The 27,217-nt window shown below is 41.8% G+C and overlaps 1 protein-coding gene across 1 annotated transcript in view; it reads left to right on the forward strand.

The window, feature by feature from the left end:
• Positions 1–3,781: 3,781 nt before the first annotated feature.
• Cpa6 (carboxypeptidase A6) overlaps positions 3,782–27,217 on the forward strand; it is a 108,516-nt gene continuing 85,080 nt past the window's right edge. Inside the window, exons 1-4 of the mRNA XM_051159092.1 lie at positions 3,782–3,925; positions 8,981–9,095; positions 11,153–11,254; positions 14,447–14,551. Coding sequence (XP_051015049.1) covers positions 11,165–11,254; positions 14,447–14,551 — 195 coding nt within the window. The 5' untranslated portion in view covers positions 3,782–3,925; positions 8,981–9,095; positions 11,153–11,164. The remainder of the gene's footprint in view (positions 3,926–8,980; positions 9,096–11,152; positions 11,255–14,446; positions 14,552–27,217) is intronic.

The following is a 27,217-nucleotide window of genomic DNA, read 5'->3' on the forward strand; positions in this document are numbered from 1 at the left end:
TCCTGGAAATACAAATATTCTGAATAGAAAACAGTTTTTCAAACCAACAAAAAAATTAGAATAAATTTAGTAAGTCAGGACAATCCACACCTCTGTGTATTGTTTTGGGCAACTGAGAGGCAGGCGAACTGTTACAAGTTGAAGGGACATGGCCAATGCCCCTACACACACTCACACACAACTCACCCAGAAGCCATGGGAAGATGAGAGCCTAGTGATACTGGGTCAGGCGACGAGGGGATGGACAGACAGCTGGAATAGTTCTCATAGAGTCCAGGCTAATAAGCAATATAGCAGAAAGGCCAGGACACCATGGAGTTGGAGCCTGCCTGAATTAAAATGTTTTTATTTTAAATCATTTATCATCTCATGACCGCCTGATGTGTCAAGCACAGCTTTAAGCATTCTACATGTACTGATTCATTTACACCTCAAATGTCTATGAAAATACGCTGCTCATAATCTCGTTTTACAAAGTGGGAAACTGAGGCACAGAGAGCTGGAATAAACTGACAATTTGGGCTTCCCACCCAGGGCACCAAGCACTGGACTTCACCCTTGTAATCACTGCGTTTTCTACAATCTTCCCAACTTCCATTACAACAAAAATAGCAACCACTTATATTAGTAAACATTATTTATCAAGGAGAGTGGGCAATCAGTTTGATCTTTCCAGCAAAGAATGTGAGAGCCAGCACGGTTAGGGAACTCGGCCATGTCTCACATACCCTAGTGTGGAGCTTGAATTTGTTCCTATGGCGTCAGACTTCAGAATTGTCACTCTAGAGACATCACACCTCGCTGTTTGCCTCTGTGCTGGGCAACATCCCTTCTTTGTTCATCATCTCAATTTCATTTCTTGCTTCTCACCCTGAACCCTTAAACCCATCTCTGCATTCAACTCACCCAGAATAAGGAAGCAATCTCATGGTGTTCTCCATCTTAACTGGACAGATCAAGTGGAAGTTAATCCTAACTGTATCCTGCTTCTCATTTTTCAGAGAGCAATGATAACACACACCTATGGCTTAACTTTTATGCCTGTGTTAAATGCACATATTAATGGGGTTTGGTGTGCACTGCAGCACATGCACCACGGCATGCACTGATGACGTCAGAGCAAATAGCACATCTCTCTCATCAGTTTATATTTGGAGCCTTTCTCTTCTATATCTTCATAAATAGGTTACTGTAAGCTGTACTCACCCTCTGTGCCATGGAACAATAGAATGTACTCCTGCTGCATTGACTGGTTTGACGCTGCTCATCCAGCCTTACTTTATCCACTCCCCACATCTCCCTTATCTCTAAAACTCACTACTCTACATTATGTTGACATTTTTAACTTCCCCATATAGCTTGTTTTATTTAACAAGTATCTTTTCATTTTGTGCATTTTGCTGCAGGTAATAGTTCATTCTTCTTTATTGCTAGCTAGCATCCTACTCTGTGTGTTGGGCACATTTTACCCTTCCTCTACTGATGTACATGAGTGTTAGCTCTATATCACCTTGGTTGCTGTGACAGTGTTGGTGTGAACATGGTGATGGAAGCATCTCTGTTATACTGATGTCCTTTCCTTTGGATCAGACCCATTCACTGGCCATTTGTGTTTCCTCCTTTGGGAAGCATTTATTCAGATCATTTGCCCAGTCTTTCACTGTGTTGCTTCTTTTACTGTAGTGGCTGGTGTTAAGCTTCTGGGTTTCTTATTCGTTTGAGAATGTAAACTTAGGGAGATCCAGTGGAAATCACTGTGGAAGTTCCCAAAAGGAAAACTACAACTAGCTCTACCCAATAACCTAGCTGCAGCACTTCTGCATATATGCCCAAAGGACTCCCCAGCAACACATCACAGAGGCTGCCACTCAGTACAGCTAAGAGGTGGAACCAGACCAGATGCCTGTCAACAAGTGAATGAGTAAAAAATAAATAAATAAAGTGTCCCCCTAAACACAATAAAGCTCTTTTCATAATAAAATGAAAATGAATTCTTATAAATAAAAATGAAATGATGACACATAGAGAAAATGAATGGAACTGGAGACCACTATGTTAAGAGAGGTAAGCCAGATTTAGAAAGAAAAACACTGCCTGCTCCCGTTTGAAAAATCTATAGGAGTGTGTGTGTGTGTGTGTGTGTGTGTGTGTGTGTGTGTGTGTGTGTGTGTGTGTGTGCAGAGTAAAAGGGAGATCATGAGATAGGAAGAAGGCATCTTATGGGATGGCTAGTGGGAAACTGAATTCCTACAGCATGAAAGCAGGAGGAACAGCTATTTGGGGAGAGGAAAGGAAGCAGAAAGAAGTAGGAGGAGAATGGAGAATGATAAAAGGGATGGGGAATGAATGAGAACAAAGTATAATTACATTATGTATGTATGTATGCATATACTACAAGGGAATCTTGTGTGCTAACTTAAAAAAACTTAAAGCAGCAAAAACTGCCATTGATTTCATATGTTCTGAAATCTTACATACCTGATGTGGCCAGATTTTGCTTCCTGATTTTATAAATATTTTTTGTTAGTTCCCATTAGTTCAGATGCCTTTGATAATCTGGGGGTTTGTCAAAATCGTTGTTTGATTATGTGATTGTGACAGGGTCTACCCAGGCTGCTGTCAAATCCATGGTCTCCCTGCCTCAAGCCTTTTAAATGGCTAGAGCTGCAGATGGGACCCACAATGCTCAATGATGTTAATTTCCTAACATTTGGCTGCTATAGAGTGTATTATTTCCATGGTACTTTGCAATGGGGAAGACACTCTGTGGGATGAGGGTTGAATTTTAGCATGTATCTCAGAAAAAAATAGCATCTACAGACTTATTTCCAGAGGGATGATCCATACTATTTTGTGCACCTATGGTGTTCCAGTCCCTTGACAAAATGGAATTTCCTTGTATCCATTGACAACAAACAGTTACTCTTATTACTAAAACTCGGGTCTTGCCATGGGCTAAAGGCATGGCAACTCTGGCTAAAGGGTTCTAATGTACAAAGGTGAGTGAGGGTACCAACAAGCCTCTTGCACAGGGAAGAAAATGGCCTCAGTTAGTAAAAGAGCAAGGATAAAAATGAAACCGTGAATCAGCACAAAAGATTAAGAAAAATATCTCGCAATCATATTGGACATGGCTATGAGTTAAATTAGGATGTTGCCAAGTTGGTTCACACTGGGGATAGTGTGATGCAGACCTAGCTGTACCATTGGCCAGGCTGACAGATGGCAGGAATGACCCTTCATCAGCTCTCCCAACTGCACACTTCTGTTTGCCCACTCGGTAGACAGGTTTGTTAGCTGATTTGCCCTTGAAAGCTAGTGGAGGGGTCAGCTGCTTAAGAGAAAGCAGATAGACTCCTTGTCCCCACAGTGAAAGCCTGACTCCTCTATGTCAGCACTGCAAAAGTGGGGAGAAGAGCTACCAACTGTAGTGGACCACAATTTCCTTATGGGGCAGAAAAGAGAATAGTTTGTGCCCTTTTCTTTCTTAAAGTTATTCAAACACTTATACAATACATTTAAATGAATAATTTTAAACCTTCACCTTAGCTTTGTTGTTGTTGTTTTTACCTGTGACTTGAATGTGTTGTGAGTTAAGATCAAATTCTATGACTCTGATGAAATTCTGGGCACAAATTCAAGACAAATCGAATGAGAGTTTAACCCTGAGGGTATAAGCATTAAGTCTACTCTGCATGTGCTTGCTGCTCCTGTACTCAAACAAGATAATGTGCTTGACATCATGACATGGTTTCCCACCTGCCCTGCATATGAATTATAGGTTGGTTCCTGCACTATAGGTGGACCTGTGGCAGCCCAGCAGTATCTCCTATGTGTCAGAGGGGACAGTTACTGATGTCCATATTCCCCAAAATGCTTCCAGAACCCTGGTAGCGTTCTTACGGGAAACCCACATCCAGTACAAGTAAGCATTCTCTTTCATTTGCTACGAATTCTATTTGTACTAAATCAAACTGAATGGTGACTATATTCAGGTTGCTTATTAAGAGCTTCTGAAGGGCTTTGTTTAGGTAGTATTTCATTGTGAGGCAGTAAAAGTGTGTGTTTCATCTTTGAAGAAGGTATTTGTCTGATGGGGACCAGGAGCAGCCACATAAACATGTTATTTTAGTGTTAGCTCTAAGTCACCAATGTCAACCTGGCAATGCTAAAAAGGCCAAAGGGAAGGTAGAGAAGGAATGATTTCCTGCAGCCTCGTGGTCTGCAGCAGAAAAGATGGGATAAAACTGGGGAAGTGGAAGACAAGGCAAGCAAAAGATGGCTGCAGTGGGCCAGTATTGTCAGAATTTAAATTTAAAAAAGAAAGAAAAGAAAACAGATGTGGCAGGGGAGGAGAATGCAGAGGGAGGGCAGGTTGCTTTTTGCTGTGGGTGGTGCTACCCTCTGGAGGATATAAGCAAAAGTACCCCATATTTGCAGACGGAACTGTAGTAGGAGAAAACAGAAATAGTCCAAATAGCAAGGGGGGCTCTTCTAGTCTTGCAGGAGTAAAAGCTCTCCACCCGATTGGAGGAAGAAAAGGGAGAAGTCAGAGGAGGACACTGAGCTTTCTAGCTTGGAGAAGACCGAGCAGACAAATGTGAATAGATGTACATATTCAGGAAGTTTCTAAATGAAGACTTAGAGCAGAAGAGAGTAAATCAAGACAGTTATGAGAGTCAATGAAGAAAATGGCGAGTTCATGGAGTAGGATGGTCCACAACTGCCGTGATACCTTACAAGGAAGGAACCAAACCAGTCTCTGGGTTTGGTGACAGAATTATGCTGCTAATGTTCATGCAGAGATTCCAGTGTGAGGAATGAAAACAGAAAGGTGACAGATGCAGAGCAGAATCTACTTCCTATAAGTTACAATAAGGGAAGAGCCGAGGGTAAGAAGTGACCACTCAGACACACAGCATCAGTGACCACTCAGAAGACTTGAGATTTGTGCCTGAAGGAGCAACTTGTACAGCCTGGAGGAAGAGCCATTAAGGAGGGAGACACTGGTGATGCCAGAGAAGTTTGAACAGTAGGAAATAGACCTTATCTTTTAACATGGAAGGAAAAAATGTGGGTCAATTCAAGATAATAGGGCAGCCATTGTGATATATAGCTATAATACCAGTACTCTGACGGCTGAGGCAGGAGGATTACAAATCCTAAGACAATCTAGGACACAAAACAAGACCCCATTTCCCACCCACCCCAAAAGAAAAGAGAGAAGAAAGTAGAGAGGAAAGTCCATAATTTGAAATAAAACTTAGCTGGTGGTTTTCTGAAGTAAGAAACAGTAATTTACAATATGCAAAGAAACAGATTCTACAGAACATTGCTGAGAGAAAAACAAAAGTAAAAACCAACTGACTGGATGCTGCCAACGAGAGAATACCATGTTGATAGAGGGCTGGTGCTCTGTTAAACAGGGACATAGAAAGGTTGGTGTGGTACAAAGGGGAGGATCCCAGTGAAATGCTGGCTCAAGTCAGCTCACAGTGGTATCTAGTCTGGTAAAGAAGAGGGAGTCTTAATCCCAGCACTCGGAGGCAGAGGCAGGCCGATCTCTGTGAGTTCAAGGCCAGCCTGGTCTACAAAGTGAGTCCAGGACAGCCTAGGCTACACAGAGAAACCCTGTCTCAAAAAAAAGAGAGGGGGTCTCTAGGGGGAAATGTGGGAGACCATAGAAGAATCAAGGAAGGTGAGAAGCTCTTTATATTAGAAACAAGTATAACATGACCAAGGGGAAGAGACAAGAAGGAAAGGTGTTCTGACAAAATACAGGTTAAACGTGTTAAGGAAACTTATGAATCCTAGAGAAGAAAGTTTGTGATTGGTGACAAAGTCAACCCCATTGACACAAACGGAACAATATCCACAGCTTTATCAAAGCGATGGCGTGCTTTCTGTAGAAAGGTGTTTTGTCTGTGCATCTGGAATAGAACCACAGCTGTGCAGAAAACCATTATTCCTATTGCTCACATTTCTATCACTTCTACGGCTTGGAGGGTGAGCTTTGTGGCTCTGAATGCCTAGTGGGAAAGAGCTTGGTAATTATATCTATAGGGACACAGTAGCAACTCACTTGCTCCATTAATTATTGTTCAGTAGGAAAGAACACACCGCTTAGTTTAACAAGCCTCTACTTCCTGCTATTAACTAAAATTCATGTGGCACTGATAGAGAAAAGAATCGCACTTTGTGTCACAGAGAATGGGGGGGGGGGAGTATTTTAAGTCAGTTGTTTCCTTATGATGAACAATCACTTAAAATTACTCATTTTGTTAGTCCCAAGATAATAACACATAAGAGTCAATTAAATTCCATAGGCACAGTAGGTAGAGATCATTTTAATTGACTTTTATTATTGTAGCCTGGGGTATTTTCAAAAGATTATCATTTACTCTGTACAACTATACAGAATGTATCGCTATAGTGATCTGTAAAGCAGAAGTAATGTGACTCATTGTTTCTGGCCCCTGGGTGGTCAACCTTCTCAGTGAGATGACTCATTCTGCCATTATTTTTTTTTATTTTATTTTAAAAAGACATTTTAGAGATACCTGAAATAATGCAATGAAATGCACATTTTTGAGAGTCCTCTCCTAGCCTGGGAGCTGGGGATAGGTAGCTCTCTATTAAGTAATGACATCATTTGAAAATGTTTTAATAGCTCTTGTCACCATTATAGGACTGTGCCCAGTTGAAATAAGAATTATAACAAGGGCCATCAAGATGGCTCAATGGGTAAAGGAACCCTGGGTAAAGATGCCAAGCCTCACAACCTAAGTTCAAGTCCCAGGACCCACATGGTAGGAAATTGACCTTACACACACACACACACACACACACACACACACACACACACACACACACACACCAAGGCATGCACTCATCCATACACACAATTAAATAAATGTAATAAGGAAAAATCATAATCATCTCTAAAAAACTAAAAAAGTACAATGGTTTAGAAAAGTCACTTTGGTAACCAGCTTTGACAATATGCTGGTTTCCACTCAACTACTTGACAAGAAAATGGGGCTGGACTGCCAAATTAGAACTATTATCTCTTTTTTTTTAAAGATTTATTTAATTATTAGTTATACATATTCTCTAGTTTAAGATTGGCCTCTTAGAAACTGTATTAGACACGATCAGTTTTCTGAAGTTACTGTAACAAGGAACGGCACCCGGAGACCTTTTAAGTTGGACATTCAGAAAGACATTGTCATGGAGGTGCTGGGGGAAGCAGGCTCTCGGTCCTTCATCTATAGGACAAAAAGGAAGTCTACAGGAATGGTACTAAGAGTCAAATATGCCTGAAGTTTCCCTGCAGTCTCTGGACTATTTATTACTACATCTCTCCTAATCAAGCCCTGCTTCTCCCTGGCTATCCAAGTTCTCTGCAAGAACAAGGGAGCTTAGATGTTGGCGTGGCCCTCATGGGCTCCTCAGATCTGCCTCCGGGATACTGCCATCCTGCAGGGCATGCAGGAAATCCCCGTAACTTCTTATCTCTGGGGAGGAAAAAAAAAAGCTCCTGATAAGGAAGACATTTGGCTTGACAAATTACTTTCGCTCACAACTTTGAGCTACCCCAGGCAGCTGCCAAGAAAATTAAGGACACTTCTACCACCTCACCTCTTCTAACAATTCTACTGCAAAATACAGAAATAAAACAAACACAATAGCCCGTTTCTGGTTAGATGTTCAGACTGTGGTGGAGAGTCAGAAAATAGCAAGCCAGTCAGTTCACAGTGTCTGGCTCCAAAATAAACTGTTTTTTTCAGGTGCCAAAAAGTATGTATTCAGTATATCAGGTAATTCTTCTCATTAAATGACTTATCTAGATTAGCCTAAATGTCACTTACAAAAGACACCCCATGTTCTTTATTAAAATTTACCTGGTCAGCAGCAGGTTCTCTTTGGAAGATAAAATATGAAAACAAAGCTTTTAAAGCACCTGCCACAGTCAGAATCACCAAAGGTCTCTAACTTCCTAAGATATTGCAGAGGAACAAAGTGCCTGTCTCTCCACACCATTCTAGAAAACAGTGGGCAGTCATGCTACTAGTCACGCCTCTAGTCTACCTCAGGTGTCACCCCAGCAGCATGGATGGATCTGTTTGGAGCCAGTTCCACCCTAGCTATCGACTTCACATCCCTGGCTTGGCCTCAGCCTCCGGCGTCCAAACGCATCCAGTTTCAGAGCAGAGTTCCTCTGCCTAGGAATTCTCGGTACTGGAGGACGGTGAGATAGCTTTTTTAGTTTCCTCTGGAGAACCAAAACTCCTTCCATCCTCTCTCTTTCTTGGGTCCAGGATGAAGGATGATGGCACGTGAGCAGATAGACATTTTAGAAAAGATGTGGACAGGGATTCGAGAGCAGCCTGGGCTCCACGTTCATTGTGCCACACTGGACTTGAAGTCACAAGATCAGACTCTGGGTTCACATCCGAAGCTCAGAGTCTGTCTTTGCATTCTCAATGGAATGACACTCACAGATTCTTAACCCTACTGGGTCTCAGGCTCCTCACTTAGGAGATGGAACTAATAGACTCTGACACAAAGGTTGTTACTAGAGATCAAACACACAGCACAGCGGCTGGCTTCTGATAAGCACTCAGTCAGCATAAGTGTGCATAGTGCTGTCACATGGTCATAGATGCTCACACCATAGTAGCTATTATTGCAACACTGCTATTATTTGGGGACATCTGGCTATAATTTTACACTTTAAATTCATTATACCATTTACTTAACAGTTTTTGTTTCCTGAAAAAGAACGTATTTTCAGCATTGGGTATTTTTAGAAATGTCACTCTTGGAGGTCTATTTTTTTTTCCCTCTTGCACCAGGGAACCCTGGGGTACATCCATGCTACTCCATTGTGTGTGTGTGTGATTCTTTTTTTGGCACTGCCTGATTTTTGCATGCTCTTGGCTTGCTTTTTTGATCATGCCTACTATTTCAAATCCAGGGTCCTCATAGAAGATCTTCAGAAAGCTGTGGAAGATGAAAACCGCTTGCAAAGCCAGAGAAGCAGAAGATCCCTGTCTGAACACAACTATGAGGTGTATCACCCCTTAGAAGATGTATGTAATCAAAGGACTTTCTTGTATTTTTGTCCAAGACAGGGTTTCTCTGTGTAGTCTCAGCTGTCCTGGACTCACTTTGTAGACCAGGCTGGCCTCGAACTCACAAAGAGCCACCTGCCTCTGCCTCCCAGAGTGTTGAGATCAAAGGCACGCACCACTGTGCCTGGCAAATCTTACCACCTTTTTTTTTAACCTTTATTTTATATGCATTGGTGGTTTTCCTCCATGTATATCTATGTGAGAGTGTCAGTTCTTGGAGTTACAGATAGCTGTGAGCTGCATGTGGGTGCTGAGAATTGAACCTGGGTCCTTTGCAAGAGCAGTCAGTGCCCTTTACCACTGAGCCATCTCTCCAGCCCCTCAAAGGACCTTTTGATGTTTTTTTTTTTTCAAGTTCATCTTTGGAATTTTGGTATAAAAATTAGAGAGAATTGTGAAAACAGAGACTTGGGCTCTGGGGAAAACATAGAGAATACTACACGGTGTAGGCCCCCTGGTTCACATGTGTCTCCATTGATCTTTTTACTGCTAAATAAGAATTATAAAAATAATGGGGCAGAGGGATGGCTCAGCAGGAAAGAGTACCTGCTGCTCTTGCAGGATTGTTTGGGTCCCAACAGCCAGCCTGCATCCATGGCATCGCTGGACCACTGCACATACTGTCACATAACCCACAAGAAAAACCCACAGCAATCTCATTCTCCCTGCCGCATCATTTAGTCTTTGCCTGCAACAACTTACAGTTCTTCACATTTTAGCTAAAATGAGCAAGACACTCTTTATTCTGCTCGGCTACATAGAAGCCCTCTACTCACCAAACCCCAGTACATCCTGGTGCCCCCTGGCACACAGATGTGACTTTGTCACACAATCATTGTGGTGGACTGATACTCTCTGTGCTAATAAGCTGCACGTTCCTTGAGGGCCAAGTGTTTACTATGTTCACAACTATCCCCCCAATGCAGGCAAATAGAGTCTTCAAAATAGAAAAGGTGTTGGCAGAGTACGTAAGTACATACGTATTTTGTCCATGTTTCTTCTATAATAAGCTAAGGAGTTCCAGACACAAAATTAATGAGATTCTACTATATCATTAAGAATATTTTTGTTCTGTTAAAGATAAGTCTCCATTTAAGAGTCATTTTGGATATTTCCATGTCTCAACATATTTTTTAAAAGAAGCTTTTAATTGAACGCAATAAAAGGTTTCAGGTAACCCGGCGTGTGAAAACATAGTAAGACTCCCTAGAAAAAAGGTCAAATTCCAAAAATAGATAGATCTAGATATGCACATATGCACACATACATATATACCTTCTGCTTGTTGGAGGACGAGAAAGCATGAGCGCTTTCTAAGATATATGTATCCATTCTTTCAGCACAAACCCTCTCACATCACGGAACAGTGAGACACTTCCATGTGACGGCTTTATTGCTTGCAGGGCTTTTAAGTCACCTATCTTTCTCAGCACCTTATTCATCCCATCTCAAATACGCCTTCTCTCCTGGTGGCAGAGAAGTGTGTGTGAATGGATTGATCCAAGTGTGCACTCCTTTAGAGGAATTATGCAGAATATGCCTTCCAGTGGCTCGGCAGAATAAACTCAAATGCGGCTGATCCTGCCTTTTCCCCTGTAGCTCTTGCTTGGTTCCAAGGACTTTAGTGGCTCTCAAGTCATTTGGAGCATTTATCAAAAGCTGTTGTGTGTTTTGACGTCATTTGTTTTGTTGGATTTTTGTTTTGTTTTCTTCCTTAAAAACTGTGGGGAAATGGAAATAAATTTGGATTTTTCAAAAGGAAGCCGGAACACATCAGGTTCCTTTCATGCACTCCCACAGTGATCTTGGTGATATGATAGGAAAAGCCCTAGACTTCTGGTTGTCAGTAACAAAATTAAGTATTCTAAAGAACAGTAAGAGTGGACAGCTTGTGGGGCTTCCCTGCCTGTCTTCAATCCCTGTGTGCTCTTTGAATTCTGGGAGCCAGTGTTATCATCATCACCCTGCGTGCTCAAAGAGGGACTCTGACCTAATTCTTGCTTATCTGCCTTCAGATTCAAAGCTGGATGCACCAACTGGGCCAAACTCAACCGGGCCTTGTTCGGGTTTTCTCTATTGGAAGATCGTATGAAGGAAGACCTCTCTTTATTTTACAGGTGAAAAGAATGACATGTTAACGCAAATACATACCCCCTACACTTTGACTTGTGGGAGGAAATGAAATTAGGTTTCACAATCTCATACTCACCTTTGTCTTCCTAGCTTAAGGAGAAGTTGCCCTGGGTTTTTTTAAAAATATATTTTATTAATTTATTCACATTATATCTCAATTGTTATCCCATCCTTTGTATCCTCCCATTCCTCCCTCCCTCCCATTTTCCCCTTACTCCCTTCCCCTATGACTGTGACTGAGGGGGACCTCCTCCCCCTGTATATGCTCATAGCGTATCAAGTCTCTTCTTGGTAGCCTACTATCCTTCCTCTGAGTGCCACCAGGCCTCCCCATCCAGGGGACGTGATCAGATATGGGGCACCAGAGTTCGTGTGAAAGTCAGACCCCACTGTCCACTCAACTGTGGAGAATGTCCTGTCCATTGGCTAGATCTGGGTAGGGGTTCGAAGTTTACTGCACGTTTGCCTTTGGGTTTTTGAGCTATATTTTTGTTGCAGCCTTTGATATTCCAGAAAGTACTGCTCCTGAGATGCTCAGTTCATGATGCAAATTGCTAGTGAGTTGGTGTGTTTTAAGATGAACCAATCAAAATTCGAGGAATGTGAAGACGTTAGCCCCTGTTTCCTTCCTCTGTTAGTTACACATTCTGACTCTCCAGTTCTCCACTTCCCAGTTAGCTTCTGATAGCATTTTCCTTATTCGCTGTCTCCTTCCTCACCTCCCCTTCAGACTTTGACTGATTTGTGCCCCCCACTGGAATTTTTTTAATTTATTTTTAATTTATATATTCACTTTACATCCCGATCATAGCCTCCTCCCTCCTCTCCACCTGGCCCCTCCCTCTCTCCCTTTGGACCCTTATCCCTCCTCCCCTTGTCCTCAGAAAAGGGAAGCCCCCCTCACAAACCCACCAGAGAACATAAAGTCATATCAGGACTGAGCTCCTCCTCATCCACTGAGGCCAGGCAAGGCAGCCCCATTAGGAGGAAGTGATAGAAAGCAGGAAACAGAGTCCATGGCATAGACAGCACACGCTCAGGTTACTAGGGGACCCACACGAAGATCAAACTGCCCATCGGTTACATATGTAGAGGAGGCCTAGGGCCAGAACATGTGTGCTCTTTGATTGGTGCTTCTGTTTTCCCCTTTAAAGCCCCGCTTGGAGATTGATGATGACCCCTAAGTTCTTGACCCCTCCACTGCCTGGCCATTCCTTCAGGCTCACTCACAGCCTTCTCTTTCCTTGTCTTCTCAGAGGTTCTGGCCATTCTTGCTCTGTTCTCTGCTTTACTCTCGCTCTACAAACTCCATCCAAATGGCCACATATTTCCCATATGAAGATCATCCCCAGATCTTTCTATCTGGTTTGTAGGTCTTTAAATTCATGCAAGACCATTCACCTAGCTTTCATGAGAGCTCCTGAGACTTGTTATAGCATCACTCTCCTCCCAGTTTAGAAAAGTGTCTCCCTAAATTCGCTTCTGTGTTGCAATCTCTTACTTGCAATTCACCACCGAAAACTGACAGTTCTTTGAGAGCTCTCTGCCTTCTTCCCTGTCTTCATTGCTGCTGCCTGAATTTACCTTGGAATCTATTCTCTCTGGACTATTTCAATAGTGGCCTTAATGTTGAACTTCTGCTTCAGTCCCCATCGTTCCCGCCCATCCTCTAGCCCACCCTCCCCACTGCTGTCAGTGTGAACTCATCCTCTAGCCCACCCTCCCCACTGTCAGTGTAAACTCTTCCTCTAGCCCACCCTCCCCACTGCTGTCAGTGTGAGCTCTTCCTCTAGCCCACCCTCCCCACTGCTGTCAGTGTGAACTCATCCTCTAGCCCACCCTCCCCACTGTCAGTGTGAACTCATCCTCTAGCCCACCCTCCCCACTGCTGTCAGTGCGAACTCATCCTCTAGCCCACCCTCCCCACTGCTGTCAGTGTGAACTCATCCTCTAGCCCACCCTCCCCACTGCTGTCAGTGTGAACTCATCCTCTAGCCCACCCTCTCCACTGCTGTCAGTGTGAACTCTTCCTCTAGCCCACCCTCCCCACTGTCAGTGTGAACTCTTCCTCTAGCCCACCCTCCCCACTGCTGTCAATATGAATTTTCTAAAGCAAGCACATGTAGATGGGGAGAGGAGGGAGGGATGGAGAAAGAAGACTGAAGGGAGGAGAGAAGGGAAGGAAATCATAGAATATGAGGTATGACTTTATCCCTCCTACATAGTACATATGGACTCCATTAGTTCCCTGCCTCTATTCAGCCTATTTGTTGTTCCTTCTTCAAATACAGTATCCTCAGATTCTTTACAGCCCCACCTGTCTTCCTGTAACTTGCTTTTCAGACAGACTTCCAGTCTTAGTTAAATATTCAAACACCCTTTTATTCCCCGAGAGAGTTCAAGAAAACATGCCACGTCTCCACAGTAACTTATGGATATTCAGGTCATGGAGCTGGATTGATTTTCTCACATATGCCCTTCTCCCCAGCTCGGACATCTCTTGTCTGTTCATCTCTGAGTCTCCAGAGCTGAGCCTGAGGTCTGACCCTGAGAGGCACTTCCTGATGCTTTAGTCAAGTGAATTAATGAGCGAATGAAAGTGAGCTCCCTTACGAGTACACTGCCAAGTGCTGCCTACAAATGCCTGGGTTGGAAATCAGGTTTAAAGTAATATTGACATAGTCAAGGGGATTTGTAATTGGCCCCTTGATTCCACAGATAAAGTTTTATGTTTCTATTTTGTGATGCTTGCTGTAATTTGCCTATAAAGTATACTGCTTTAAGAAGTACCTCTTAGAACATTCTGGTTCCTTGGGGTGGGCACTGTATAGAGGGAAGGAGAAAAAAAGGGGTAGGTGAGAGGAGGAAAACTTTCCTTTACTTAACAGCCATCATGATATTAAAACAGAGCAACTGCACTGCTTCAGTGATCAGGATTGACCTCTTCCTTGTGTGTTTTCTAGTTCCTTGATTAAATTGAGGCAATAAATGTATTGTTTCTACATAAGCAAGTCTAGGCTTCCAAAGAAGATAGGAAATCTCTTTATCTTTTTAATGTGTTACCTAATAAACAAAGCCATAGTGAGGAATTATGCAAAGTCCTTATTAAATCACGCTGGTCAGCAGATCCAAACAGAAAAGCCTCGGTTGGTGACTGTGAACCCTCTTGTTTTCAGCTGGGCAGAAAATCACGAGCCTACAAAAGAGCTGTCTGGATAGACTGCGGCATTCACGGGAGAGAATGGATCAGCCCTGCCTTTTGTCAGTGGTTTGTTAGAGAAGTAAGTTAAGCCCTTTTCAGAGTGTCAGCTCCAGCTAGTCAGGAGTTCCCTGTGTTTTTCTTCTGTTCAAGGAACAAAGTGGGGATTTGAAAACAGCAATACCTGGTTGAATGACGGTGATACCTTGATTCTATGGCCTGCTTTCATGTTTATGGCCCCTCCAAGGCCCCGGGACAGCTCACTTTCACCTCTACCCTTCAAAGGTAGAATCCTCGGCCCTAGCTAAAGAAGCTGGAGTGGGAAGGTGCTGGCACGTGACTCAGTTGATAATGCTAGCACCTAGCACGCATATGACCTTGGATCTGACCCCCGGTGCCACATAACCTAAGCATGGCATTGCATGTCTACAATCCTAGCTCTTGGGAGACTGAGGCAGGAGGATCAGAAGTTCAAGGTCATCCTCAGATAGGCAGAGTGTTCAAAGCCACTCAGTGTTATCTGATACTCTATCTCAAAGGTACAGACAAACACAGCTGGGTTCAGAAAGTTTAATGAATTTGAGGCAAATTAGGAAGCGGACGCCACAGCAAATGAATAGTAAAAGTCTAAAAATGCAACTGGTCTAGAGAAAATTGCTCAGAAACTTCTCAATCACTCCACGTCCCTTTCAAAATGAGCTCCTCTATGTTGTAACAGCAAAGACGTGAACAAATGGTTCTCTCCTGCTATGAGCCTGTAGCTTGGAGACCAAGAGATCTCCAGCACCTATGACTGAACATTTTCCACATCCAGCCATTTTCTCTTTAAGGTGCCATTGACAGCTGGTGACTCATAAGAATTTCTCATGCCCAAATGCTTTGTTTTGAGTCCCCCATCCCAGTGTGTGCCCTTACTGAGGGAACCAGCATTTCAAGAATGCAGTGACTTTCAGTGTTTGGGGCTTTCTTAAATCTTGACTTATAGAGGTTTTTATTTTTGTGGGGAAAATCTTAAGAGAAAGCCAGTCACTAATGGTAACAACAGTTAAGGAGCCTAAAGAAATGAAAGTTTGCTAGTCCTGTACTTACGGGAAGCCATTAAGGACAAAAAGGCTACTCAAATGTACTTCAGTCATATTTCCCTGTTCCCATAGCTCCCTTTGAGAGCTCTTATAGGCATTGCAGAACACAGTCCATATTTCACAAGTGTCAAAAATGCACTAAGCTTGCAACATTTCTCTCTACCAAAACCAAACTTGCAAAAGTGTGCTTAATTTTATAAATACTACAAAGTAAGCAGTACTAATTTTTCCTCTTCAAATTATTGAATAACCCACATCCCTTGAAACAGCATTCAACCCCACTAAAACCAAATGAGAACGTGAGTAAGAAGTTGTTCACTGTTTAATATAGCAAATACTCAGTGTTTACTTTAACAGAATATTTCAGATTTGGGGAGAGACAGAAAAAAGAAAAGATGGCTAAGTAAGGAACAGCTTCTTGCTATGGCTATCTCCCTTTCTTGCATGCATTGTTCCCAAAACTCAATAGCTTAAAACAATAGTCACTGATTTCTCAGTTTCTGTGCGGCAGCAATCTAGTGAGCTCAGCTGGATGCCTCTGGCTTAGGACCCATCACAGAGCTGCAGTTGGGAGTTCACTTAGGGAAGCAGCCATGGAGGTATGTGTGTTAAGAGAAAGAGTACACTTTTAAATTCACTCATAGGTATTGAGGAAGGACCTCGGATCCCTCGGTGGCTGTCAACTCGAATATTAGTTCCTTGCTGCATGGATGCTTCTCCCCAAGGTAGACTGAAACATGGACCTGGCTTCTCTCAGACCAAGTGGGACAGGGGGGAATAAAAAGGAGGCCCAACAGAACAGTCTCCACACTTGAATGGAGAGTGGGATATGACTTTCTCATGTACTCTGGTGCCTCACATTTGACCATGTCCCCTGGAGGAGGAGACCTGGTGGCACTCAGAGGAAGGACAGCAGGTTACCGAGAAGAGACTTGATACCCTATGAGCATATACAGGGGGAGGTAATCCCCCTCAGGAACAGTCATAGGGGAGGGGAATAAGGGGAAAGGGGGAGGGAGGGAAGAATGGGAGGACACAGGGGATGGGATAAACATTGAGATGTAACAAGAATAAATTAATAAAAAAAAAGGAGGCCCAAAATAGAAGTGAGTCACTTTGAAATCAAATCTCAAAAGTGACCTCCCATCACTTTGCCAAATTCTGTGAACTAGAAGGGGGAGACGCAAGGTCTAAGGCATACCCAAGAGAAAGAGATTACACACAAGGTCTAAATACCAAGAGAGAGGCATCACCAAGGCTCACCTTGGAGATGGCCTCCCACACCTTAGCGGGTTTTATCCCCTCAGCCACCACTGTAGCATTTGCATCCTTATTAAAATGTGAACTACCAAAAAAACTTAGCCAGGCATGGTGGCACATGCATATAATCCCAGCGCTCGGGAGGCAGAGGCAGACAGATTGCTGTGAGTTTGAGGCCAGCATGGTCTACAGAGCGAGTCTAGGGCAGCCAGGACTACACAGAGAAACTCTGTCTCAAAAAAACAGAAAGAAAGAAAAAAAGAAAAGAAAAGCTCAATCAACCCTCTGCTCTGGTACAGCAGAAGATTACAAGGAATTTTAGGTGGACATGAGTTATAAAACCTGAGTAGTAAGTCATTTAATGTCTCTGAAGCATACCAGCATGTCAATAACAATGCTATATAACATACAGGCCTGCTAGAAGGGTTGAATAACGTAATATGAACAAAAAAACCCTAGAATGTTTGACAACTAAAAAGCATTTTGTAAAGTTAACTCATTATTACTATTAACATCAGCAGTTTAGTATTTTGAATAGCCCACATAAAATAGAACAATTTAAAAGCAAATGAGAAAGAATATATAAAGAAACCCAACCCTATAAAACAAATGCAATAGATAATTATAGATCACCCAAAAACAGCAGAATATGCATGTTTTCAAAATGCCTATAAGGTATATTCTAAAAAAATACCTAGGTTAAAAAAAAAAATTAAAAAAACACACGGCAACAAATGTTAGTGATCGAGATCATGAGAATGTGCCATGTGACCATAACAAAACCAGCCTAGAAACTGATCATTGACAATAGGAAGATTTCTAAAAATTTGAAATTAAGCACATTTCTAAATAATCTATTGATTAAAGGATGAATTTCAAGAGAAAAATTTAAAGAATGCATTGGACAAGATGCAAATGAAAAGAGAACATCTCAAAGTTTGTGGGGCACACATATTAAAAGAAAAGAAACGTCTCTAAACAACAGGTTATTCCTTCAAGGACCTATGTACAATGAGCAAAATGGGGATAATAAATGAACATCAAAGCAAGTAGCAGGAAGGTAGTAAAAATCGCACTATAATTAAATAAAGGAAATCATTAGAGAAAATCAATGAAACAAGGAAACATGAAAAAATCTTGGTATAATGGTTCATCTCAATTGTCAACTTGACAAAATCTAGAATCACCTGGGAAATGGGCATCTGGGCATCTTACTTCACAGGAAGGAGCATCTTGATTAGGGTACTTAAGACTGGTGCCCTTCCTTAGGCTGGAATCTCAGACTATAGCTGAGGAGAAAGTGACGTGAGGACTAGCATTCATCTCACTCTGCTTCCTGACTGTGGATACTCTGTGACCAGCTGCCTCAAGCTCCGGATGCCACGCCTTCCTCCACCATTGTCCCCTGGGACTGTGACCCCCCCAAATAAATTCTTTATACTTGAAATACTCAAGTATTTAATCATAGCAACAAAGAAGTAATCAAGACTTCTAGAAAGACAGAGAAAAGAAGTCAAGACCAATTACCAAGATTTGGAATGAAATGGGCCATGCTATAAGACACAACAGATATCAAAAGGATAGTTAAAAACTGTAATATCATACATATAAACTTGACAGTGTAGAAAAATGGACATATTAATTGCAAAAAACACACTGGTCCAACATACCTGTTATAAAATAGGTCCATTTTGACATTAGTAGTCTCTTAGTTTTCCTCAGAACTACAGCTCAGATCTCGGTGATGCTGTGAGTTAGTGTAGAACCAGAGTTCTGACTCCAGTGGCCCCAGAGTTCACTATGGGATAGGGTTCTGACTCGAGTGGCCCCAGAGTCCACTATGGAATACGGTTCTGACTCAAGTGGCCCCAGAGTCCATTATGAGATGGGATTCTGACTCAAGTGGCCCCATAGTCCAAGATGGGATAGAGTTCTGATTCCAGTGGCCTCAGTCCACTACTGGATAAAGTTCTAAATCCACTGCTACCACAGTTCACTGCAGGACTTGGATTTTCACTCCATCTGCTTGCCCTGGTTATCACTGTATGACCTGCCAGTGACCCTTCTGCCACTATGCAAGACCAAAACACCTTGGCAAACTCACCCAGGAATCAGAAGCAAGCTTCTCTCTCTCCACCGCTGAACACATGCAGACAGCCCTCTAAGCAGACACAGAAACATGAAATAATCAAATAGAGTTGGAAGAAGGGGAAGCTAAAACTCGATGAGACGGCTATTGCAAAAAAATGTATAAAACATGACAAAGAAACACAAATCATATGACACATGACCCATTCCCAGCATCCCTAGGATGAAAGCCAAAACCACAGAGATTGCTAAAATGTGTAATAATTCAGAATCTTAATTTTTAAGTGAATTAATGGCCATATAAATGAATCAAACAGATCCAAGAATTAAGGATATCTGACTACATCTGAACAACACAGTCTCGAAGTGAATCAAGCAATTAGTAAGTTTCAGGAGAAAAGTTCAAAACTGAAGGAAAATGAAACTGTAACATCAAAGATAGAATCAGATGGAAATGAAAAAAAAGGGTTAACCAAATGAAAAATCATATCAGAAAACATCATCCATATGCAAGAGGGATAAGTTTCATGGATAAAGGACAAATTAGAGACATTAATATAGACATATAAAAGGGGAAATTAATAAACATGAGCAATATTCCCAAATAGTTTATTGTATGTTAAATAGGCCAGACCTGATCTGTAGTATAGAGGAAGAGCTGAGATAAAGTCAAAAGAAATACAAAGCTATTCAGTGAAATTGTAACAAATACTCAAACCTAGAGACAGAAAGAAAGAAAGAAAGAAAGAAAGAAAGAAAGAAAGAAAGAAAGAAAGAAAGTTAGAGAGGACACTGGCCTGCATCATTCCCAAACTCCAGCTTTAGCTTTGTGCCCATTTCCAGTACCAGCCTAACCTACTAGGTCTGCTAGACCCAAGCCTGCCCAAGCCATGTCTAAGCTCCATGCCTAGTCTGGCCCACAGATGTGCTCTGACCCAGCCTGGTGACTCTGCCTTACCCTAGCCTGCCTGCACACTCTCTAACTCCCAGACTGTTTTGCATATCCAGTGTACAGGCCCAGTCTCTTGAGTCCAGCCTACATTGTCTCCAAACTGCAAAATTGATCCTAAACACACACACTCTGTAACGGTCAGCCTGTCGCATCTGCCAAGCCTTACCCCAGGAGGGCCATACCCAATACTTGCAGGCCTAGCCAGAAGTGGCTCCAAAAATAATCTACAGATTCAATACAATTCCAATATCTTCTGCATAGAGATAGAAAAAAAATCAAGAATTCATATAGGTTCATGAGAAGCCAAACCAATCCTGAGGAGAAAGAATATGGCTGGAGGTATCATAATGAATGACCTTAAATTAAACTGCAGAGAATTGGAGCAAAGATGTCCTGGTTCGGGTATGAAAACAAATAGACCAAGGAAACAGAATGAAGTCTAACAAAGCTATGACCACGTAACTTTTCAGAAGGATTCTAAAATGTGCAATAGTGTGGTGCTAGCAAAACCTGATATTCACTTACAGAAGACTGAAATTGGATCCCTTTTTCCTATACAAAAATCAACTCAAAGTGGATCAGTACCTGGATTTAAAACCTGAAACGATAGCCTACGACCATATCGTGGGGGGAGGAGGTCTCCCTCGGTCTTAGACCTAGGGAAGGGGAATAGGGTGAAAGCGGGAGGGAGGGAGGAACGCAAGGATACAAGTGAGGGGATAACAACTGAGTTGTAATCTGAATAAATTAATAAAATTAAAATTTTTAAAAGCTGAAATGCTAAAAGTGCTAGAAGAAAACATAGGGAATACACTTCAAGAAATAGATTTAGGTAAATCAGGCAAGAAGTTTCTGGAACAGAACTCCAATAACACAGGAGCTAGCACCAAGAACAACAGATGGGATTAACATGAAATTAAAAACGGTTTGCACAGCAAAAGAAACAATGATCAGAGAAAACACATAGTCCACAAAGAGACAGAATGTCCTCACCAGCTTTACTTCAGGCAGGGGACTAATACCCAGAATTTAAAATGAACTGTCACAATTAAAAATCAAAACGTCCAATCAATAAATGAACTAGTAAAATGAACAAATAGTTTGCAGAAGAAAAAACACAAATGGACACAAATATTTTTGAAAGCGTTGATCATCCCTAGTTATCAGGAAGTGAAAATTAAAATCACTTTAAGACATCACCTCATTCCTTTCAAAACAGCCATCATCAAAAAATCCAACAACAAATGCCAGCAAGCATGTAAGCAAAGAGCAGCTCATGTTCTCTGTTGGCAGGCCTGCCAGTTCAGACATTATTGAAATAAAAAAATTAAAATAGAACCACCATATGACCCAGCCGTATTTACGCAAAGGGCTCCATATCCTACCACAGAGATACGCGTGTATCCATGTTCATTGCTGCTTAATTCACAGGGCTAAGAAATGGAACCCCTTTTGTTGCCCATTAACAAGTGAGTGGATAATGAAAATGTGGTCCATAATCACAATGAAACTCTCTATTCAGCTATAAAGAAAAATTAAATTTGGAGGGAAATAGATGGATCTGGAAAGGAAGGTATATTAAACAAGGTGACTCTAACTCACGAAGACAGTTCTCTCTTAACTGTGACTTCTTGCCTGGAGAGAGGCATGGGGGGGGGGTGGGACCTGAGGCATGGGAAGGGGGGGTAAGGGGAGCCTGAGGCATGGGAGGGGCTGGAGGGAAGCTGAGGCATGGGAGGGGATGGGGGGCCTGGGTTGTGTAAATGTAGTTAAAACCCAGAAGACTAGACAGGCCAAAAGAGGGTAAAAGTAGGTTAATGTGTAAGGATAGGAGTAGGCAAACTGACACATCGGACATAAAGAAAGATAAAAGACAAGAGGTAGGGGGAGGCTACAAAGTAGTAGGAGGCGGTAAGGGAGAGAGATGAGGGTAAAGGAGAATCTACTAAGATGCATTGTGTTCAAAAATGCCATAGTAATATCTGATGCTTTATATGCTAATATAATTTTTAATATGTGAAATAACATGTAGAGGGGCCAGAGAGATGGAACAGTAGTTAAGGGCACTGCTTGCTCTTCCAAAGGACCTGGGCTCAATTCCCAGAATCCACATGGTGGCTCACAGTGATCTGGGACTCTGTGGGTACCTGATACACAAGTGGTACACAGTCATATGTGCAGACAACACACCCATATGCGTAAAATAAAAATGAAGAAATTAAAAAAATAATAATAGCATGAAGAGAAATCAAGGAAAACGCCCAATGCCAATCTTTAGCCTTGACCCCCAAACACATGTACATGCAGACATGCACATATGTGCAAATAAATTTTTAAAAATAGAGTTTGGAGAGCCTTGCCACTGTTAAGAATATGTATTCCTGATTTTCCAATTCAATATAACAAGCAATGTTTGGAGAATTCTCCCAAATATTTAAAGAAGGATTAGCTGCAGCTCAACAACATCCCCTTCATAAAATGGAAGAAAGAAAAAAAAACAAGAAATACCTGCAATTCGTTTTATGAAGTCTGACACTGAAACCAGATAGAGATAGTACAATAATAATCTTTTTTTAAGCCACAGTGTTTTTGTCTGGAGCAGCCATCTTCCAGTAATTTGAGAAATAACAAGTACAAAAGGAGAGGGGAGAGAGGCGCCCACTATATGTTCTTAGGAAACATAGAGATCGTCCTCTGGTCACATGCGTGCACATCAACAAGGAGGGTGATGTTGCTGACAGCAATGGAATGGGTCCTGCTCCAAAAGAAACATCCTTAAAAGGTTACCATGGTAAAAACCTTAAAGTGTCACTCAACATCCTGCTGGCATTGTTGTAAACAAGCCAGTTAAGGGCAAGATTCTTGAAAAGGGAATTAATGTGTATTTTGAACAGATTAAGCTCTGTAAGAGCGATAGCTTCCTAAAATGGGTGAAGGAAAACTATCACTGAGTAAATAAATAAAGCCAAAGAGGAAGTCACTTGAGTTCCTGCTCTGCCCACAAAGCGCTCGGGTTTTATGAGTACAGAAAGGAGGCTAAGCTGGGTGAGCCTGCTCCCTAGGAATGTATGAGAAATAAAATACCTAAATTAGTGTCCTACACCACTCATAAATATGGACAAAATTATTTAAAATATTATCAAGCAGAACTTAGCAACCTATAAAAAGAATTATACACCATGACCAAGTGAAATTTATTTCAGGTAAGCAAGTCTGGTTCTATATTCAAATGTTAGTCAATACAATTTACCATAGTAACAGCTGAGGAAGAAAAATATCACATGATATTATCAGTTGGTGCGGTAAAAGCAGTTGACAAAATTCAACATATTTTTATGATAAAAACTTGCAGAGGAAGAAATAGAGAGGAACTTTCTCAACTTTATAAAGAGCTATAAAGAACTTTTACCAAGCACTATACTCAACAGTAAACAACCAAATACCTTCTTCCTAAAATCAGGAACAAGTAAAAAATGTCCACTTTCATCTTTCTTAATTAATATAGGGTTGGAAGTTCTGGCAAGTGCAGTCAAGTAAAAAAAAAAAAATAGGCACATAAATTGGAAAAAATAAAAGTATTTCTGTCTGCAAATGATATGATTTTCTACATAGAAAATATTTTATAGGACTAGCAAGTGTATAATTTCAAGTTTGTACAAGATAAAAAAAAAAAAAACAAAATTGGTTATATTACCATACAGTAGTAAATGATGCATCAACAATGAGAATTTTGCATATAATATGAACAATAGTTGCTGAAAAGAGTTAGGTATCTAACATAGGGTGTGCAACTATACACTTAAGACAATAAAATGCTGGTAAAATAAATGAAAAGAAATCTAAGTGAGTGAGTTTTGTTTCTCTCCTTGACTGGAAAACTCAAAACAGTAAAAATGTCAATAAAGTTTAACACAATTCATATTAAAATTACAGTAAGATCCTTTTATAGGTAAGACTATTCTAAAAATCTCTTAAGCAAAGATGTTATAGAGAAAGAAATGAAGATGGAAAAATCATTCTGCCAACTTCAAGTCACGTCATATACCTATAACAGCTAAGAACATACAGTGTTTAAGAGATTGACATGGATAAATCAATGTAATTAAGAACCCAGAAATCTACCCAACTGTGTTTATTATTCAGCCTTAAAGGAGAATGAGGCATTGTCCCTCATAGGCAAATGGATGGATGTGTAGATCATTGCTATATTACATTTTCTGTTGCTGTAAAAAAAAAAAAAAAAAAAAGCAATTTAAGGGAACAAGAATTTATTTTGGCTCTAGGTTTAAGATGGTACAGTCAGTTATTTCCATTAAGGACTGGCAGAGTTAATGACAGCAGAAGCAGGTAGCTGGAGCTTTTCACATCTGGAAACACTGGGACGCAGAAGAGCAGGTTGCCATTTTCACCTTTTTATTCAGACAAGAATCCTAGCCTAGTAAACAGTGCCACCTATATTCAAGCCAGGTCTTTCTTCCTTTTACAACTCTCTCTGGAAAACACCTTCACAGTCACACCCAGAGATGTACCTTGTATGTAATTGCAAACCCAGGCAAATTAACCATGAAGACTAACTATCACAAGCTGTTGTGTGACAAGACCTTGCCTAGGAAAATGCTACACACACCCATACACACACACATACACACACAAACACAGTCTACTTACCCCATACAGGGAACAAGAGATCAAAGTATAGATACCACCAAAATCTAACTTGGTGAACCAATCAGATCTATAGGGGTTACTTACTTACAGAAGCAGAAATGACTCATAGACAGCTACATCACTGAGGCCCATCCCAACATGGGTGACATCTCACAAAAGCTAGAAACATAGAACACACTACACAACCTACAGGCCACTCAAAAGAAAATGGAGAGCATCCCTTCTGGGTGCCTCAGTTGATCCCAACCTCTTCTGGGTTTCTGGTTCTTCTAGGTCGCCCATCTGGTCCTCTTTGCAGCTTGCACCTGTGGCAGTGTCCACACAGAGGGCATATTTTCATCTCTCACTGACAGAGTTGTCTTTGCAGCTTGGCTTCTCTGAGAATGACTCTCGGCAGTCTTTCCTTGCTACACAGTTTCTTTACCCTTTCTTCTACTCTTACATTCTATCAGTCAGTCCCCTCTTCCACTGTGATCCCTGAGCCTTGGAAGAACTGACTATAATGCCCACATATGGCTAAGAATTAGGCCATTGAGCCACAGCAACAGTCACTTGTTCTCAGGAGCTTCGCCAGCAGTTATGAGTCGATACTCAGCCATGGAGATCTGCGTGCATAGACACGAATGTATAGAAGGCAGTTTGACAGGTGCATCGCATCCATTTATTAAAGAAGTTGCTTCCCCTTTGGGTCCTGTGTCCTGGCTTATAGTACCAGTGCAAACTCACTCTTGTGGATGGACCTTAACCCCATCAGAAAGTTGTTAGTAGTCTTACTCATGATATACCTGAGCCACTGCTGCACGATCAGGCATACCCTGCCTTGCATGTTGGCATTTCCACACACAGGGTCTGGGGCCAGGCAGGAATGTCAATGAAAGTTTTCTACTAGCAGCCTGTGCGGCCCCTTTTGGGACTATAAAAGCCAGCCATCCTGGGTGGGAGTTTCCAGTTCACTCCCAGCATAATCTCTCCATATTCTACAGTCAAAGTGTGTGGTGTCTTCAGCAATGGGGTCTTACTGTCTAGTTCTGGCATATAACTAACTGCAGGAGCAAAAGGCTTCATGGTCTGTCAGGCCTCAGGGGCTTCCCTGGCCAACAGTTCATAGCCTACCCTTGGCACTGGGGTTTCCACTCAATAACCTCATAGCCTCACGAAGTGTCCTTTTCCACACACGTAGGATACCTTTTTAATTTAAACTTCTTAGCTGTTGTTTTAAGAACATATTTTTCCTTCTGACTAACTCAGCCCGAGTAGGGTTGTATGGTAGTTGGAAGCTCCATTGTAACTATCTGTCTTCAGCCTGGTTCTACCATCTGTGTACCAGGAACCCACAGGACTGAGTAGTATCTCTTCCAATACATTATCTGCCTTAGCCATTTGTTCAGTTGCTGGGGTGGGGGGGTGTTCTGTAGATTTAAAGGATGCTGTCCCTAGGGCAGCTTATATGGCATTGATGACAGGTTTGTAGGCTATTCCTTGTTACTGTAAGTTTGCATACCACCTTTGCATACTTGTACAGAGTTTGATTCTGTATTGCATCAGAAAGGGGTTTAATGCCAGAAGGACTTCAATACAGCCCTTTGTCAGATAAGATGTTATTGCAGTCACTGAGGTGGAACCAGTTATGGACTCACCTGTTGCAACACTTCATATGCTCCTTGCAGTTGCTTTTACAGTGCTGTGTACCAAGCTTCTGCTCCTTTCTGTGACTGAGACCACACCCTTATTGGAACCATTTGCTCGCTTGCTTTCCCCCTCAGGTATAGCCTTCTGGACTCCTGGTGACTTTTAACAGGAAGGGACAGTGGAGTTGTGAGGCACATGGCTGTTTATCCTGTCCTAAGAGGACCTTAGCCTGCTCAAAAGCTTCTTGACCCTTCTTGTTGTGATCCCATATATTATCAAGTTATACAGAGATTGGGCAGCATGGGCAAGATGGGATATGAAAATCCACCAATATTTCAAGAGCCCCCAAAATGCTTCTAACTCCTTTACATTGACAGCACAGGCTGTTGTAAGATTTTGTCAATAACATTATTAGGTATCATATGCATCTTACCAGACCATAATACCCAGCACCATGAGGATGACATTGTCAGTTTCTCCTGCCAGCACAAGATATAGTCTGCCCCACCTTCTATGCCAGCTATATTGGCTTCCATGTACCTTGGCGGTAGGAACCTGGGTAAGCACTTCTACCCTGAATTGTTTCCCAGCAGAAAACCCCTGTGGCTTTCTCAATGCAATTAATTTGGATTTTTATGAGCTGGAAAATCTGATGAGTAGGGTCTTGCCGTCAAGGTACCTTCCCAATGTCCCCGTGGAGAGTAGAATAGTCTTCTTTGTTGCACTGATCTTCTTAACAATCACAGATACTTCAGCTACCACCTCTTTGTTTATAACTTCAAATCACTCATGCTTCTTTCCTCACCAAACTGGACATTTCTCCTATCTTTCTTCTTTGGATTTCCATAAACCTTAGTAAGCAACAACCATGCAGTGGCCTCAGCCTTGTGCCATCTTGAGATTTTTCTCAACAAAACAACTTGATCCATCACTTTTGAATTCAGCTTCACTCAAGTTACAGGTAAAATGCAGTCATATGTTTTGCCAGAATGGAATACAAATGGCCTAAAGCCCAATTCCCAATCATCATTTTCCCCCTTAGAAACGTCATTGAGCTGGGCCTTTACTG

Source organism: Acomys russatus, chromosome 2 (genome assembly GCF_903995435.1).
Source record: "Acomys russatus chromosome 2, mAcoRus1.1, whole genome shotgun sequence".
NCBI classification, from domain to species: domain Eukaryota; kingdom Metazoa; phylum Chordata; class Mammalia; order Rodentia; family Muridae; genus Acomys; species Acomys russatus.